This window comes from Salvelinus namaycush, unplaced genomic scaffold (genome assembly GCF_016432855.1).
Source record: "Salvelinus namaycush isolate Seneca unplaced genomic scaffold, SaNama_1.0 Scaffold223, whole genome shotgun sequence".
Classification (NCBI taxonomy): Eukaryota; Metazoa; Chordata; class Actinopteri; order Salmoniformes; family Salmonidae; genus Salvelinus; species Salvelinus namaycush.
This window is the reverse complement of record NW_024059042.1, coordinates 136,914-155,392: the sequence shown is the minus strand read 5'-3', so window position 1 is coordinate 155,392 and position 18,479 is coordinate 136,914. Positions and strand designations below refer to the sequence as shown.

At 41.8% G+C, this 18,479-nt stretch overlaps 2 protein-coding genes across 2 annotated transcripts; one reads left to right on the top strand and one right to left on the bottom strand.

Annotated features, from left to right (window-relative positions):
* Positions 1–408: 408 nt before the first annotated feature.
* LOC120038509 (zinc finger protein Pegasus-like) lies at positions 409–5,210 on the bottom strand. The gene is made up of 4 exons (XM_038984233.1): positions 4,900–5,210; positions 3,312–3,492; positions 2,398–2,580; positions 409–1,765 (listed from the first exon to the last, which is right to left on the bottom strand). Exons 2-4 carry the CDS (start codon positions 3,439–3,441, stop codon positions 759–761), a joined length of 1,320 nt encoding a protein of 439 aa, XP_038840161.1. The 5' UTR covers positions 3,442–3,492; positions 4,900–5,210; the 3' UTR covers positions 409–758.
* Positions 5,211–5,327: 117 nt separating this feature from the next.
* On the top strand, positions 5,328–13,083 carry LOC120038505 (short/branched chain specific acyl-CoA dehydrogenase, mitochondrial-like). Its single transcript, XM_038984230.1, has 4 exons — positions 5,328–5,398; positions 7,044–7,203; positions 8,910–9,010; positions 12,865–13,083. Exons 1-4 carry the CDS (start codon positions 5,366–5,368, stop codon positions 13,081–13,083), a joined length of 513 nt encoding a protein of 170 aa, XP_038840158.1. The 5' UTR covers positions 5,328–5,365.
* The last annotated feature ends 5,396 nt before the right edge of the window (positions 13,084–18,479 follow it).

Here is an 18,479-nt window from a genome sequence, read left to right as displayed (position 1 = left end):
TCTGTGTTGTTGTTTGTGTCGCACTGCTTTGCTTTATCTTGGCCAGGTCCCAGTTGTAAATGAGAACTTGTTCTCAACTGGCCTACCTGGTTAAATAAAGGTGAAATAAATACATAAGAAATAAGGCAAGGTCAATCCTGTTTAAACTCTAGCCACAGCAACCAGATACCTTGCTAATCGCTATGTAAACTATACGTTTTGTCACTCGCATGTCATATCACCAATATTTATGTAACTACTTCGGAGTCGGCTCTCGTGTGGCGCAGCGGTCTAAGGCACTGCATCTCAGTGCAAGAGGCGTCACAACAGTCCCTGGTTCGAATCCAGGCTGTATCACATCCGGCCGTGATTGGGAGTCGGCACACAATTGGCCCAGCGTCGTCAAGGTGTGGACGGGGGCAGGCCGTCATTGTAAATAAGAATTTGTTCTTAACTGATTTGCCTAGTTAAATAACATTTGACATTTATTTTTTAAATGATAAGAAGTGACTTCCTTTAAATTCTCAGACGGCACCGAGGAGGACACGTGATAAATGTCTCCAACCTCCAGATTACTTTCCCATTTATAGAAGCATCAATTCCTCATTTCAAAGTAACACTCACTCTCTAAGTTATATCATTAATTTTAAAAAATGATACAATAAAATATAGATCAGAATCGCTCTGATCCCTGATTATCATAAACACGGAATAAAGTTAATGTGCTCTGTGAGACGCCAAACATCGTTCAAATTCATCTCGGTCGCTGCGGAAGTCAGTCACTGCGTGTGTTGCCCGCGAGCGAAGTGGCAGGCAAAGTCATACTTGTTCCTGCACTTACAGCCGCAGATATTACACCGGAAGGGGTTCTCGTAGCCGTGGCAACCCATGTGAATGGTATACATGATGTTGTCAGAGAAGTAGGTGTCGCAGTGCTGGCAGCTGTGTAGCATCTGTGGGTCTGGGTCCGGTGTGCTACCGGGCAGGGCAGGGGTACTGGGCTGGCTGTTACTAATGCTAGCTGAGCTGGTACGTGTGTGTGCACTGTGCTCACTGCTAGGTTCTGGGTTCACTGGGCTGGGGCTGTAGTTCCTGCTGTGGCCTGCAGGGGGTTGGAGGTCCTCGGGGCTGGTTGGGGAGGAGGTTTGGTGGTGGTGGTGGTGGTAGTGGTGGTGGTGGGCACCACTTTGACTGGCGGACAAAGATACTGACACTGCAATCGGTGCACCAGAGGCCTGCTGGATGAGGAACGGCTTGACGTCGTTACAGGACAGTCTGTCAGGAGACACGGGGGTCTGGTCCACTGGGGGGAGGTTGGACAACTGGCCTGCCAGCGTAGACAGCTGGTTCAGTGGATTGTTGTCCACCACCATGTCACTGTTGACATCCCTGCTGGCACCTCCTCTAGTCCCATGGTCCTTCACATCGCTCTCGTACACCTCATGGTTCAGGTAGTCTGGTTTCCCCACCACCATGGAGGGAGGGCTGAGGTTGATGAGGAGGTGTCTGCTGTAGCCTCCCAGGCCCAGGGAGCTGCCACTCTTCTTCTGTAGGACGTTCAGCATCTTCTTGTTGGAGAGGAAGGCGGGCAGCTCCGCCCCCTTCATGGGTAAAAGCTTGTGGCGGCGCCGGCGGTGGTGGGACAGGTTGCTGCGGTCGCTGCAACGGAAGGAGCAGAGGTCACACTTGTAGGGCTTCTCTCCCGTGTGGGAGCGCATGTGGGCCTCAAGGTGGCGCTCGTAGGCAGAGGCGAAGGGGCACAGCTGGCAGCGGTGGGGCTTCTCTCCTGTTAGTCAACAAAGAGGTTTAGGTTTATTTCAACATCTTGGCACAAATCCAACATCCATTAAAATGTCATGTCACACAATATAAATACAAGTAAAAAAAGATAAGATCTTAACTACATGGACAGGTTGGACTTGACATTTCAGACGTACCTTTTTTTAACGTTGCACAAAAGTGTTTTGTTATTGTCACTAACGGTACAGGACTGTGGCTGACTAACGAGTTAGTGCATAGCTAGCTAAAACCAAACAACAGTTATCTTCAACTGGTTTGATAATTTATTGACACACACACAGAGCCTTTCATCCAGACCGCGCCTGTACAGATTAATTTTGTATCGCTCAGAAAGATGGCAGGAATATGAGCATTTGTGATTTCAGACTTTTTTGTTATGATACTTATTTTGTATTGCTTTAAAAAAAAAAAAATCTTATTAACACTGTGTTCTAGCTAGCTATTTGTGTAGGTAGCTATCAAGTAAACACAATGATATAGTAACTTGTTGACTTAACTCTAGAATGCCTACTTCAAGTGTTTTAGTACTAGTCTGTAATCTCAGGACTTAACCTATGCCAGGGGCGGACTGGCCATCTGGCATGTTGGGCAAATGCCAGATGGGCTGGTCCATTTTACCTGTGTGAATCCTGATGTGCTCTATCAGGCGAGCGGTGCCTTTACTGGCGTAGCTGCAGTAGCTACACTTGAGCTTGCCGTCGAAGGTCCTCTGGAAGCCGTCCACCAGCAGCCCAGAGTTGTCGTCCAGAGAGACTTCCACTGATCCATTCTGATGATCACTCTCTGGGATAGCTGCTGCTACTGGGAGAGGAGACGACAAGACATAGAATTAAATAGATACTTTACAGTCAATTTTTTTTCCACCGGGAAATGGATACCTCTAAACAATACCCGACCTCACAGACACACAAAAAGCCGAATCACATCTAGAACTTATCTGGAAGCAGGATTTGTAAAATCACATTTTACATCGATCTATTTCCCGGTGATTTTTTTATTTATTCTGGCAGACAATCTAGTCAGAAACCATTTGTGGGGCCTGTTTTTGTCTGGTGCTTGAAAGATACGAGAGGATGACTTGAGATGCATTAGGGTCATCTTTGTTCAGTCAATATCTCCACAATATGGATCTAAACAGAAGAACCACTCATTGCTCCTCCAGAGGACCCCTTTTGGATGACGGCCAATCGCCACAAAATAAAAATAAAAACAAAAACATTACAAAAAAATCGTTCAAACAGACTTATTAGGTTATTCCCCGTAGCGCTGGGCCCTGTTCCACTGGTTTAACTTCCCAAAGACAAATTAGGGATATGGCTTATTTTGGGGCGATTTAAAAATATAAATATTTTTTGGGGTGCGATTTTGGGGCGATTTAAAAATATACACATCAAGTTAAAGTCAATGACTCTGTTTTATATAATAGTAGATAGATATTATATATATATATATATATATATATATATATATATATATATATATATATATATATATATATATATATATATAGATAGTGTTCATAACATTCTCACCAGCTTGGAGGTGGTCGGGCTCCATTTCCCCGCCGACAGAGCCTGAGATCATGTTGACATGGTGTGTTTGCTGTGTCAGGTACTCTTGAAAGTCCTTTATGAAATCCAGAGGTTTTAGATCATCATCCATTTGGCAAGATGGGGTGTATTGTGATGACTTCTGATCACTCCCCCCCCAAACCTGTAAGATAAGGCAATAATAATAATTGATGGTTAAACATAATGAACCACATTTATTTTTATTTCACCTTTTATTTAACCAGGTAGGCCAGTTGAGAACAAGTTCTCATCTACAACTGCGACCTGGCCAAGATAAAGCAAAGCAGTGCGACACAAACAACAACACAGAGTTACACATGGAATAAACAAAACAGTCAATAATACAGTAGAAAAATCTATATACAGTGTGTGCAAATGAGGTAGGATAAGAGAGGTAAGGCAATAAATAGGCCATGGTGGCGAAGTAATTACAATGTAGCAATTAAACACTGGAGTGATAGATGTGCAGAAGATGAATGTGCAAGTAGAGATACTGGGGTGCAAAGGAGCAAGATAAATAAATACAGTATGGGGATGAGGTAGATTGGATGGGCTGTTTACAGATGGGCTATGTACAGGTGCAGTGATCTGTGAGCTGCTCTGACAGCTGGTGCTTAAAACTAGTGAGGGAGATATGAGTCTCCAGCTTCAGAGATTTTTTGCAGTTCGTTCCATGATAATCATATTGTTACAATACCATTGCATGTATGCCATAACCTATAGCCCGATATTGGACTAAATGAGCCTAATGTTACTCCTTAGTCCAAAGAATTTACATGTTCTGTTTAAGGGCGAATTGTCTCTGGAAGCCAAAACAGCCAAATACTCCCATCTAAACGTGAATCGATTGCGGTCCGGTTCTAAAGGTGAATCGATTGCGGTCCAGTTCTAAAGGTGAATCGATTGCGGTCCGGTTCTAAAGGTGAATCGATTGCGGTACGGTTCTTGAAACATAAATCGCTCTACTTTGATATCACAACCAAATAATTTTACAAATGCAAAATACACATTTAATGTAGTGAACACTGTTTTAACCGTTGCAGCTGACAGTATTTTTCAGTGAAAACAGTTTGTGGAATCTGTCTTCCGTTTACACACAGGTTAGATGCAGTAACGTGTAAATATGGGCGTGTGGGAATCTAACCCAATAAAGGCGTGTCAGTTTAACAACTTATTTATTTTTTCGCCCGATATGAAAGATACGGTTATTATGCTTCCAAAACCGTACAGCAAGCTATGCCGTTAATGTTCACGCCGACCGTCGCGGCTCTTATTAATAATAAAACTCCCCCTACAGAAAACGCCTTCATCCAATGACTCTTTAAATGTAATGGAACTGAGAGTCATGATCAAAGCCATAACCATGAACCATTATGTGGACAGTCAGTCACGACGATAATAAGTATGTTGTCACCAAAAAACATCTCATAACAGTGGCAACATGACATGTAGGCAGTTGATACACAGCCCATCACTTCACTACTACCGGCGTTGCTCGCTAACGTTAGCTTGTTTAACGTTAGTAATGTACGCTAGCCATTTTACTTACCAGCTGGTCGTCAATCACAGCACCGTTAAAATATATGCGATAATTTACGCGTTCCCATCCGTTCTTATGTTAATTCTAAGACCGATGTCAAGATGGACATTTCAAAACACTATCTAGACAACCAAAATGTGTGATGACAAGTTAATGTTAGCTGGTTGTGCTAAAAACAAAAGAGAGGGAGCTATGTGTTATAGTAGCTATGCAACACTAAAATGACTCCCATTTCAGAAGCACATAGCTGGCTGTCAGTGAAAGCTACTAGTTGGAAATACAACAGCAGAAAAAGAGAAGGTGTTTGCCTAGAGGAACATGTTTATTTGATTAAAGATGCCCTGATTATATAAAATTTAAGACATGAGTAAAAGCTGATACGTTTTGCCAAGTGAAGACGCGAAACTGTTCCATGGTCGCTGTTTCACCCGGTCAATAGAAAAGTGAACACACTCAGATGTAAACAAGAGAAAACATGGCTTCGCCCTTGATCAGGTGCTTCTCAAAGGTGAGACGAATGTAATGCAAAAGCGGTTTCTTCGTTCACATTGTTGTTTTATGATATGTTGTCTTTGTGTAGTCATACTTATTTAGAAATACGAACTTAGCCAGTGTTTTTTGTAACTTTATATTACCCCATTGCATAACCTGCTATCACATAACGCGTTGGCTAGCTAGCTGCATGCTAATTAAAATGACATAGCTAGTTAGCTACTGCCTCCGTCAGTTACACCGCAAGTTACTCTTGAAGAAATGTCCTGCCTGTCACTGCTGTTATCTTGCCGTATAACGTTATAGCCACCACTCTCTCATATTCACTCATGCTGGAGTATGGATATATTTTTGTTGCCTGACGACTCAAACGTAATTGTTCCACTGCTCTGTTGTCGCTAGCTACGTACACTATTTGCCCATTTTAGAAGCGCTCAGAAAGTGACTCTTGTTTTTTACCAGAGTGCCAAAACATTCAAGAGCTAAAGGTGCTCAAAGTTGACCTATTTTGCATTCCCCACCATACCATGAGACATCCGTGTCTTCATTACTGGAAACAAATCAACGGTTGAGTTTGATATCATAAAAGCTTACAAACAGGGTTGTCAAACTATTTGATAATTTCTTTTAAAAAATACGTTTTTTAATAAAAAATTGACATTTTGTTAACCGTTTAACGTCAATTATCTAAAACCGCATAAACTACAATGTTTTTTCTCTCCAAATTCACATATATTGTAGCCCTACTTGTGCCCACCATCAGTTGAGACACAACATGCTCTTGAATACAGGGTGGGTGTCATTTCAATCATATAAATTATAGAATATACCTATCCCTTCAGACCACTGCAATTTAGCTGGTACACCACTGAAATTGAAAATGTAATTGAAATATTTTCTTCTAATTACTACCACAAATATGGCTGCCGGTCCACCCACCGTTGAATGGCCACTTAAATGGTGACGTCTATTCCAGTATTTCTATGATGTCAATAGGTTTCCTATGGAGGGTTGACAGTATCATTTAAAACAACAGATATTCCCATTGAAGTCAATGTTCTCTGATGTCTGGACCTCCAACTATATTGGCATCTGTTGTAGGCCTACTTGTGGTTGGTTGAGGCAACATTATCTTATAAAATCAAACTCAACTGTTTATTTTTTTCCAGTGATGGATGTCTCATGGTATGGTGGGGTATGCAAAATAGGTCACATTTCGCTTGGATGTTTTGGCATTCATGTCCAAAAAGTCCCTTTCTGAGCACTTCTACGATGGGCAAATATGTATGGAAGGTTTCGTTCAATTCAAAAGGGGTGCAGTTAAAAAAGTGATTGAATTCAAATGGCCCCAACTAGGAGTTTGGGTAGCCAGGCCAATCTTTTAAAAACCTTTATTTAACTAGGCAAGTCAGTTAAGAACAAATTCTTATTTACAATGACGGCCTAGGAACAGTGGGTTAACTGCCTTGTTCAGGGGCAGAACGACAGGTTTTTACCTTGTCAGCTCGGGGATTCGATCTTGCAACCTTTCGGTTACAAGTCCAACGCTCTAACCACTAGGCTAGCTGCCGCCCCGGATTGAGTAGAGTGGCAACATTTTGTGTAAACACTCAAGTTGTATCATGTCATCCATCAGCGAAAATGTAACTGTGTAATTTCAGGTTGGTAGGCAGGTGTCCCGACCATGGAGTGTGTGCCAGCATGGTCTGCGGAACAGATCCACCCAACCAGACGTGTCTGCAGAGCAGGCTGCTGCTCTGGGGGTCTCCTACCCTCCACTACAGACATACTCTGAGGAGGAGGGGATGATGAGGGATGCTGGTGAGTTGCAGCATGCAGGATATACACTAGGCAGAGCAACAAAGGATATATATATATATAACACAGTACCAGTCAAATGTTTGGACACCTACTCATTCAAGGGTTTTTCTTTATTTTTACTATTTTCTACATTGTAGAATAATAGTGAAGACATCAAAACTATGAAATAACACATATGGAATCTTGTAGTAAGCAAAAAAAGTGTTAAACAAATCAAATTGTGTTATATTTTACATTCTTCAAAGTATCAACCCTTTGCCTTGACAGCTCTACACACTCTTGGCGTTCTCTCAACCAGCTTCACGAGGAATGCTTTTCCAACAGTCTTGAAGGAGTTCCTACCAATGCTGACTACTTGTTGGCTACTTTTCCTTCACTCTGCGGTCCAACTCATCCCAAACCATCTCAATTGGGTTGAGGTCGGGTGATTGTGGAGAACAGGTCATCTGATGGTCAAATAGCTCTTACGCTGCGTAGAGGTGTGTTGGGTCATTGTCCTGTTGAAAAACAAATGATAGTCCCACTAAGCCCAAACCAGATGGGATGGCGTATCACTGGTAGCCATGCTGGTTAAGACTGCCTTGAATTCTAAATAAATCATAGACAGTGTCACCAGCACCCCACACCATAACACCTCCTCCATGCCTCAAGGGTGGAACCACACATACTGAGACAATCCGTTCACCTACTCTGCGTCTCAAAAAGACACGGCGGTTGGAACCAAAAATCTTAAGTTTGCACTCACCAGACCAATGGACAGATTTCCACCAGTCTAATGTCCATTGCTCGTGTTTCTTGGCCCAAGCAAGTCTCTTCTTATTGGTGTCCTTCAGTGTTTTTTTTGCAGCAATTTGGCAATGAAGGCCTGATTCACGCAGTCTTCTCTGAACAGTTGATGTTGAGATGTGTCTGTTACTTGAATTCTGAAGCATTTATTTGGGCTGCAATCTGAGGTGCAGTTAACTCTAATGAAATTATCCTCTGACCCAGAGTCAGAGGTGACTCTGGGTCTTCCATTCCTGTTGCTGTCCTCATGAGAGCCAGTTTCATCATAGCGCTTAGGGGTTTTTGCGACTGCAGTTGAAGAAACATTCAAAGTTCTTGACATTTTCCAGATTGACTGACCTTCATGTCTTAAAGTAATGATGGGCTGTCATTTATCTTTGCTTATTTGAGCTGTTCTTGCCATAATATGGACTTGGTCTTTTACCAAATAGGGATATCTTCTGTATACCACCCCTACCTTGTCACAATACAACTGATTGGCCCAAACTTATTAAGAAGGAAAGAAATTCCACAAATGAACTTTTAACAAGGCACACCTGTTAATTGAAATGCATTCCAGGTGACTACCTCATCAAGCTGGTTGAGAGAATGCCAAGTGTGTGCAAAGATGTCATCAAGGCAAAGGGTGGCTACTTTGAAGAATCTCAAATATATTTTGTGTTATTTCATAGTTTTGATGTCTTCCCTATTATTCTACAATGTAGGGGGAAAAAATCCTGGAATGAGTAGGTGTGTCCAAACTTTTGACTTGTATTGTGTGTGTGTGTGTGTGATATATAGCACTTAAACCAACCAATAAGATTTAATAAACAGACTGGATCATGCTATGGATTGGTCTGATTTGTCATGAACTTGGTTTTATGTAAGTTCAGTTAATCAAGTCACATTGCGTTTCGTTTTACCGTCCCACATTTGAACAGTGAACAAGTTTGCACAGGAGCGTCTTGCCCCGTTTGTGTCGAAGATGGACGAAAACTCTCATATGGATCCGGAAGTGATAAAGTCCCTCTTTGAACAGGGGGTATGTGTTTCTCTTCTTTACATCCTATGGTCATTAGGGGCATTTCCATGTAAAAAGACCCATTAGAACCAACTTGAAGTGGGGGTAAAATTTAAAGCTAAGTGCAGTTATCCTCTCAAGGTGAGGTCATTTTGACCCCTACCTTTAAAAAAATAAAATAATAATAAACTATTGCTAGTTAAACAAAATTGCATTTTCTATTAGTAGAAAATAATATAATTGACACTTTTTTTTTTAGCATAGTGTTTTTGAATTTATTTTCTACAGTCATTGTCGCTCATCTTTATCAAGGGTTTCAATCATATCGGACCCCACTGTGTCTTAAGATATTTTAAATTCTCTCTTCATGAGGATAATGAATGTTTACAGAAATAACAAGTAAAGGTAGACCTACCAATTTAGTTAGTGTTTTTACTAATATACATTTTGTTTATGAATTATTAAGTGATTTAATACGTGTAATTCTGTTACCAAATTGGTAATTGAATTGAGTCTGTTCTGAGGGCAGAAGGGGGTGCAACTCAATATTAGAAAGGTGTTCCTAATGTTTTGTACACTCAGTGTATATTTTGAGTTTTTGTAAAGCGTTCTCACATAAAAGAACTGAGGGAGATTTTACTGAAAATGTTTTACCAAAGTTTACATCGACTCAGTTCTTCCAGTGAATGTATTTTTTGTAAAATGTTCATTTGAAATTGTTAAAATTTGTCCTTGTGCATGGAGTTGGTTTGTTAAACTTTTAAGTAAATGTTTTTTGCTTGGTAACATTTGGAAGTCCCAGCATAATTCTGTTACCGTGGAATAAATATACTCTAACCTACCTCCGTCATGTTCATTAGACAACAGAAGAAAATGGACTGAAACGGGGAGAGACTACCTGGACATATGTCCTGAAAATTATTACCCGGTTGTCAAAAAGAACACCGCCCTGTTGTCAAAAAGAACACCGCCCTGTTGTCAAAAAGAACACCGCCCTGTTGTCAAAAAGAACACCGCCCTGTTGTCAAAAAGAACACCGCCCTGTTGTCAAAAAGAACACACCTCCCTGTTGTCAAAAAGAACACCGCCCTGTTGTCAAAAAGAACACACCTCCCTGTTGTCAAAAAGAACGCCGCCCCGTTGTCAAAAAGAACGCCGCCCCGTTGTCAAAAAGAACGCCGCCCCGTTGTCAAAAAGAACGCCGCCCCGTTGTCAAAAAGAACGCCGCCCCGTTGTCAAAAAGAACGCCGCCCCGTTGTCAAAAAGAACGCCGCCCCGTTGTCAAAAAGAACGCCGCCCCGTTGTCAAAAAGAACACGCCGCCCCGTTGTCAAAAAGAACACACCGACCCGTTGTCAAAAAGAACACACCGACCCGTTGTCAAAAAGAACACACCGACCCGTTGTCAAAAAGAACACACCGACCCGTTGTCAAAAAGAACACACCGACCCGTTGTCAAAAAGAACACACCGACCCGTTGTCAAAAAGAACACACCGACCCGTTGTCAAAAAGAACACACCGACCTGTTGTCAAAAAGAACACACCGACCTGTTGTCAAAAAGAACACACCGACCTGTTGTCAAAAAGAACACACCGACCTGTTGTCAAAAAGAACACACCGACCTGTTGTCAAAAAGAACACACCGACCTGTTGTCAAAAAGAACACACCGACCTGTTGTCAAAAAGAACACACCGACCTGTTGTCAAAAAGAACACACCGACCTGTTGTCAAAAAGAACACACCGACCTGTTGTCAAAAAGAACACACCGACCTGTTGTCAAAAAGAACACACCGACCTGTTGTCAAAAAGAACACACCGACCCGTTGTCAAAAAGAACACACCGACCCGTTGTCAAAAAGAACACACCGACCCGTTGTCAAAAAGAACACACCGACCCGTTGTCAAAAAGAACACACCGACCCGTTGTCAAAAAGAACACACCGACCCGTTGTCAAAAAGAACACACCGACCCGTTGTCAAAAAGAACACACCGACCCGTTGTCAAAAAGAACACACCGACCCGTTGTCAAAAAGAACACACCGACCCGTTGTCAAAAAGAACACACCGACCCGTTGTCAAAAAGAACACACCGACCCGTTGTCAAAAAGAACACACCGACCCGTTGTCAAAAAGAACACACCGACCCGTTGTCAAAAAGAACACACCGACCCGTTGTCAAAAAGAACGCCGACCCGTTGTCAAAAAGAACGCCGACCCGTTGTCAAAAAGAACGCCGACCCGTTGTCAAAAAGAACGCCGCCCCGTTGTCAAAAAGAACACACCGACCCGTTGTCAAAAAGAACACACCGACCCGTTGTCAAAAAGAACACACCGACCCGTTGTCAAAAAGAACACACCGACCCGTTGTCAAAAAGAACACACCGACCCGTTGTCAAAAAGAACACACCGACCCGTTGTCAAAAAGAACACACCGACCCGTTGTCAAAAAGAACACACCGACCCGTTGTCAAAAAGAACACACCGACCCGTTGTCAAAAAGAACACACCGACCCGTTGTCAAAAAGAACACACCGACCCGTTGTCAAAAAGAACACACCGACCCGTTGTCAAAAAGAACACACCGACCCGTTGTCAAAAAGAACACACCGACCCGTTGTCAAAAAGAACACACCGACCCGTTGTCAAAAAGAACACACCGACCCGTTGTCAAAAAGAACACACCGACCCGTTGTCAAAAAGAACACACCGACCCGTTGTCAAAAAGAACACACCGACCCGTTGTCAAAAAGAACACACCGACCCGTTGTCAAAAAGAACACACCGACCCGTTGTCAAAAAGAACACACCGACCCGTTGTCAAAAAGAACACACCGACCCGTTGTCAAAAAGAACACACCGACCCGTTGTCAAAAAGAACACACCGACCCGTTGTCAAAAAGAACACACCGACCCGTTGTCAAAAAGAACACACCGACCCGTTGTCAAAAGAACACACCGACCCGTTGTCAAAAAGAACACACCGACCCGTTGTCAAAAAGAACACACCGACCCGTTGTCAAAAAGAACACACCGACCCGTTGTCAAAAAGAACACACCGACCCGTTGTCAAAAAGAACACACCGACCCGTTGTCAAAAAGAACACACCGACCCGTTGTCAAAAAGAACACACCGACCCGTTGTCAAAAAGAACACACCGACCCGTTGTCAAAAAGAACACACCGACCCGTTGTCAAAAAGAACACACCGACCCGTTGTCAAAAAGAACACACCGACCCGTTGTCAAAAAGAACACACCGACCCGTTGTCAAAAAGAACACACCGACCCGTTGTCAAAAAGAACACACCGACCCGTTGTCAAAAAGAACACACCGACCCGTTGTCAAAAAGAACACACCGACCCGTTGTCAAAAAGAACACACCGACCCGTTGTCAAAAAGAACACACCGACCCGTTGTCAAAAAGAACACACCGACCCGTTGTCAAAAAGAACACACCGACCCGTTGTCAAAAAGAACACACCGACCCGTTGTCAAAAAGAACACACCGACCCGTTGTCAAAAAGAACACACCGCCCCGTTGTCAAAAAGAACACACCGCCCCGTTGTCAAAAAGAACACACCGCCCCGTTGTCAAAAAGAACACACCGCCCCGTTGTCAAAAAGAACACACCGCCCCGTTGTCAAAAAGAACACACCGCCCCGTTGTCAAAAAGAACACACCGCCCCGTTGTCTCAAAGAACACACCGCCCCGTTGTCTCAAAGAACACACCGCCCCGTTGTCAAAAAGAACACCGCCCCGTTGTCAAAAAGAACACGTTAAAGTATGTCCTAAACACTACCCTGTTGTGTGTGTATATAGCTGTGTATTCCCCATTTTAATTTGTCAGATGATTCATTGTCACTTCCCAGCTGATGGGCATAGAGATCGACCCAGAGTACGGAGGCACCGGATCCACGTTCTTCTCCTCCATCCTGGTCATTGAGGAGCTGGCCAAAGTGGACGCCTCCGTGGCCGTGCTGTGTGACATCCAGAACACCCTCATCAACACACTGTTCACCAAGCTGGGGACCGCAGCCCAGAAAGAACGCTATCTCAGCCGGCTGTCAACAGACATGGTGAGAGACTAACAGGTTGCATGTCCTATTGATTTTTATTAAACAGGTTTCTAGCCGGCTGTCAACAGACATGGTGAGAGACTAACAGGTTGCATGTCCTATTGATTTTTATTAAACAGGTTTCTAGCCGAGAGGAAAAATGTGGCCTATATGTTTTGATTTAAGGGTAGTGAGAGGTAGTGTGTATCTGTGTTTTGATTTAAGGGTAGTGAGAGGTAGTGTGTATCTGTATGTTTTGATTTAAGGGTAGTGAGAGGTAGTGTGTATCTGTGTTTTGATTTAAGGGTAGTGAGAGGTAGTGTGTATCTGTTTGTTTTGATTTAAGGGTAGTGAGAGGTAGTGTGTATCTGTGTGTGTTTTGATTGAAGGGTAGTGAGAGGTAGTGTGTATCTGTGTTTTGATTTAAGGGTAGTGTGTATCTATATGTTTTGATTTAAGGGTAGTGAGAGGTAGTGTGTATCTGTGTGTTTTGATTGAAGGGTAGTGAGAGGTAGTGTGTATCTGTGTTTTGATTTAAGGGTAGTGAGAGGTAGTGTGTATCTGTGTGTTTTGATTGAAGGGTAGTGAGAGGTAGTGTGTATCTGTGTTTTGATTTAAGGGTAGTGTGTATCTATATGTTTTGATTTAAGGGTAGTGAGAGGTAGTGTGTATCTGTGTGTTTTGATTGAAGGGTAGTGAGAGGTAGTGTGTATCTGTGTTTTGATTTAAGGGTAGTGAGAGGTAGTGTGTATCTGTGTGTTTTGATTGAAGGGTAGTGAGAGGTAGTGTGTATCTGTGTGTTTTGATTTAAGGGTAGTGAGAGGTAGTGTGTATCTGTGTGTTTTGATTGAAGGGTAGTGAGAAGTAGTGTGTATCTATATGTTTTGATTTAAGGGTAGTGAGAGGTAGTGTGTATCTGTGTGTTTTGATTGAAGGGTAGTGAGAGGTAGTGTGTATCTGTGTTTTGATTTAAGGGTAGTGAGAGGTAGTGTGTATCTGTGTGTTTTGATTGAAGGGTAGTGAGAGGTAGTGTGTATCTGTGTTTTGATTTAAGGGTAGTGTGTATCTATATGTTTTGATTTAAGGGTAGTGAGAGGTAGTGTGTATCTGTGTGTTTTGATTTAAGGGTAGTGAGAAGTAGTGTGTATCTATATGTTTTGATTTAAGGGTAGTGAGAGGTAGTGTGTATCTGTGTGTTTTGATTTAAGGGTAGTGAGAGGTAGTGTGTATCTGTGTGTTTTGATTGAAGGGTAGTGAGAAGTAGTGTGTATCTATATGTTTTGATTTAAGGGTAGTGAGAGGTAGTGTGTATCTGTGTGTTTTGATTGAAGGGTAGTGAGAGGTAGTGTGTATCTGTGTTTTGATTTAAGGGTAGTGAGAGGTAGTGTGTATCTGTGTGTTTTGATTGAAGGGTAGTGAGAGGTAGTGTGTATCTGTGTTTTGATTTAAGGGTAGTGTGTATCTATATGTTTTGATTTAAGGGTAGTGAGAGGTAGTGTGTATCTGTGTGTTTTGATTTAAGGGTAGTGAGAAGTAGTGTGTATCTGTGTGTTTTGATTGAAGGATAGTGAGAAGTAGTGTGTATCTGTGTGTTTTGATTTAAGGGTAGTGAGAAGTAGTGTGTATCTGTGTGTGTTTTGTTTTAAGGGTAGTGAGAGGTAGTGTGTATCTGTGTGTTTTGATTGAAGGGTAGTGAGAGGTAGTGTGTATCTGTGTTTTGATTTAAGGGTAGTGAGAGGTAGTGTGTATCTGTGTGTTTTGATTGAAGGATAGTGAGAGGTAGTGTGTATCTATATGTTTTGATTGAAGGGTAGTGAGAGGTAGTGTGTATCTGTGTTTTGATTTAAGGGTAGTGTGTATCTATATGTTTTGATTTAAGGGTAGTGAGAGGTAGTGTGTATCTGTGTGTTTTGATTTAAGGGTAGTGAGAAGTAGTGTGTATCTGTGTGTGTTTTGTTTTAAGGGTAGTGAGAGGTAGTGTGTATCTGTGTGTTTTGAATGAAGGGTAGTGAGAGGTAGTGTGTATCTGTGTGTGTTTTGATTTAAGGGTAGTGAGAGGTAGTGTGTATCTGTGTGTGTTTTGATTTAAGGGTAGTGAGAGGTAGTGTGTATCTGTGTGTTTTGATTTAAGGGTAGTGAGAGGTAGTGTGTATCTGTGTGTGTTTTGATTTAAGGGTAGTGAGAGGTAGTGTGTATCTGTGTGTGTTTTGATTTAAGGGTAGTGAGAGGTAGTGTGTATCTGTGTTTTGATTTAAGGGTAGTGAGAGGTAGTGTGTATCTGTGTGTTTTGATTGAAGGATAGTGAGAGGTAGTGTGTATCTATATGTTTTGATTGAAGGGTAGTGAGAGGTAGTGTGTATCTGTGTTTTGATTTAAGGGTAGTGTGTATCTATATGTTTTGATTTAAGGGTAGTGAGAGGTAGTGTGTATCTGTGTGTTTTGATTTAAGGGTAGTGAGAAGTAGTGTGTATCTGTGTGTGTTTTGTTTTAAGGGTAGTGAGAGGTAGTGTGTATCTGTGTGTTTTGAATGAAGGGTAGTGAGAGGTAGTGTGTATCTGTGTGTGTTTTGATTTAAGGGTAGTGAGAGGTAGTGTGTATCTGTGTGTGTTTTGATTTAAGGGTAGTGAGAGGTAGTGTGTATCTGTGTGTTTTGATTTAAGGGTAGTGAGAGGTAGTGTGTATCTGTGTGTGTTTTGATTTAAGGGTAGTGAGAGGTAGTGTGTATCTGTGTGTGTTTTGATTTAAGGGTAGTGAGAGGTAGTGTGTATCTGTGTGTGTTTTGATTTAAGGGTAGTGAGAGGTAGTGTGTATCTGTGTGTGTTTTGATTTAAGGGTAGTGTGTATCTGTGTGTGTTTTGATTTAAGGGTGTACTAGTAAGTTTAAATAAAGCTTCTGATCATGTAGCTAACGTCTCTTGATCACAGCCAGTAGAGGGAGCTACTGGTTCACAAGACATTTAACAGACCTACAACACCTTCAGAAAATAGTCAACACCCCTTCCCTTTTAAACACATTGTGTTGTTGTTAAAGCCTGATTTAAAATGGATTACATTATTACATTACATCATTAGGATTCTGTGGGGGAGTCACTGGCCTGTCTACCCACAATACCCCATAATGTCAAAGTGGAACTATGTTTTTAAGACATAAGATCAGGAGTTAAAATGTGCTTTAACAAGTCACATAATAAGTTGCATGGACTCCCTCTGTGTGCAATAATAGTGTTTTTTAACATGTTTTTTGAATGACTTCCTCATCTCTGTACTCCGCACATACAATTATCCTTAAGGTCCCCTCAGTCAATCGGTGCATTTCAAACACAGATTCAACCACAAAGACCAGAGGTTTTCCAAGGCCTCGTAAAGAAGGGCACCTGTTGGTAGATGGGTCAAAATTAAAGAAGCAGACATTGAATATCCCTTTGAGCATGGTGAAGTTATTAATTACACCTTGGATGGTGTATCAATACACCCAGTCACTACAAAGATACAGGCATCCTTACTAACTCAGATGCCGTAGAGGAAGGAAACCGCTCAGGGATTTCACCTTGATGCCAATGGTGACTTTAAAATAGTTACAGAGTTTAATGGCTGCGATAGGAGAGAACTGAGGATGGATCAACAACATTGTAGTTACTCCACAATACTAACCTAAATGACAGAGTGAAAAGAAGGAAGCCTGTACAGAATAAAAATATTCCAAAACATGCATCCTGTTTGCAACAAGGCACTAAAGTAATACTGAACAAAATGTGGCAAAGTAATTCACTTTGTCCTGAATAGAAAGTGTTATGTATAGTGGCTGCATCATGTTATGGGTATGCTTGTAATCGTTAAGTACTGGGGAGTTTTTCAGGATAAAAAAAAATAAACGGAATAGAGCAAAGCACAGGTAAAATCCTAGAGGAAAACCTGCTCCATTCTTCACTCTGTTTTTTCTTCTTCGTGTTGTATCTTGGACCAAAGTTTACAGCTGAGGTTTTTTTTATATTGTCCCCACCATTGGTTGAGACACGGCAGGATCTTGAATACAGGGTGGGTTTAATGTTGTGGCTGATAAATGGTACCAATATCTGTAGTTTTAAATTATACTGTCAATCCCAATCCTCCATAGGAAACCTATTGAAATCATAGAAATATACATAATAGAATAGACATTAACATTTAAAGTTGTCATTCAATGGCAGCCATATTTGGGGTAGTAATTAGAAGTTAATATTTAAATGTCAATGGTGTACCAGCTAAATTGCAGTGGTCTGAAGGATGGGTACATTCTATAATTTATATTTCTATGATTTGAAATGACCCACCCTGTATTCAAGAGCACGTTGTGTCTCAACCGATGGTGGGAACAAGTAGGTATATGAAGAAAAAAATCAGAGTTTATGCGTTTTTAGATGGTTGAGGTGGAAACAAAGTCATTTAAATCCGGTTTTGAATTCAGGCTGTAACACAACTAAATGTGGAAATGAATCAAGGGCAATGTCCCGTTAACTGATTGCGCGCTTCCTCCAGGACAGCCGCGCAGAGGAAACGCCATGCCGCGCAGAGACGCAAGAGATTGAATTTAACTGAGTTCGCCCCATTTAGTTGGCACTATATATATACATATATCAACGTTTTTTCTATGATCGAATCAACATTATATCAGCCCCTTTTTTGAATGCAACAAATGTAACTTAGTAAGATTGAGTCTCTGATTTAGTTGTAGAGCCGGAGCGTAAAAGAGTAGAATTCTATTGGCGGGCGTAGCCCACGAGCGTCTTCTAATCAACCGCGAGTGAACGCGCTTTTCAGCTCCGTTCTGATCAGAGCCGTGCGTGTGCACGTTTGTTGATGTTCTTTGCTAGTTAGTGAGTTATTAGCCCGGGTTATAGATAAGTAAAGGTCAGCAATGGGGAGTTACTGCTTCCTACAAGAGCGCACAACGTGTAGGCCACATTTTCAAGTGATCTGTAAAAAGCTTTTGTCTTAATTAAAGCGTCAGTGTTGTATTTTGAGACAGGCAGAGAGGTAGCCTATATCGCTGTATGGTAATAATTAATTTTATTTTGTAAAGTGGTTTCTTGCGTCATACAATGCCATTTACAGTCACCTATTTGGCCCATGGTGTTACAGACCAAGTAAAAAAAATCATGAATTCATGTCAAGCCCTTCATAATGTAAAAACGTTTTTAAAAATCTCATGAATTGTAGGATTGAACACCACATATAGGCTACTGTAGACTATATCATAGAAATCAGAAGCTATTTCCATGTGAAAATGTTATGGGATTTGCTCCATTGGTTTTGTTGGTAGGTCTACATTATGCTCAGATAGCCACAGTAGCCAATAGGCTGTACCCTTAGTTTTACACAGTAGCCAATAGGCTGTACCCTTAGTTTTACACAGTAGCCAATAGGCTGTACCCTTAGTTTTACACAGTAGC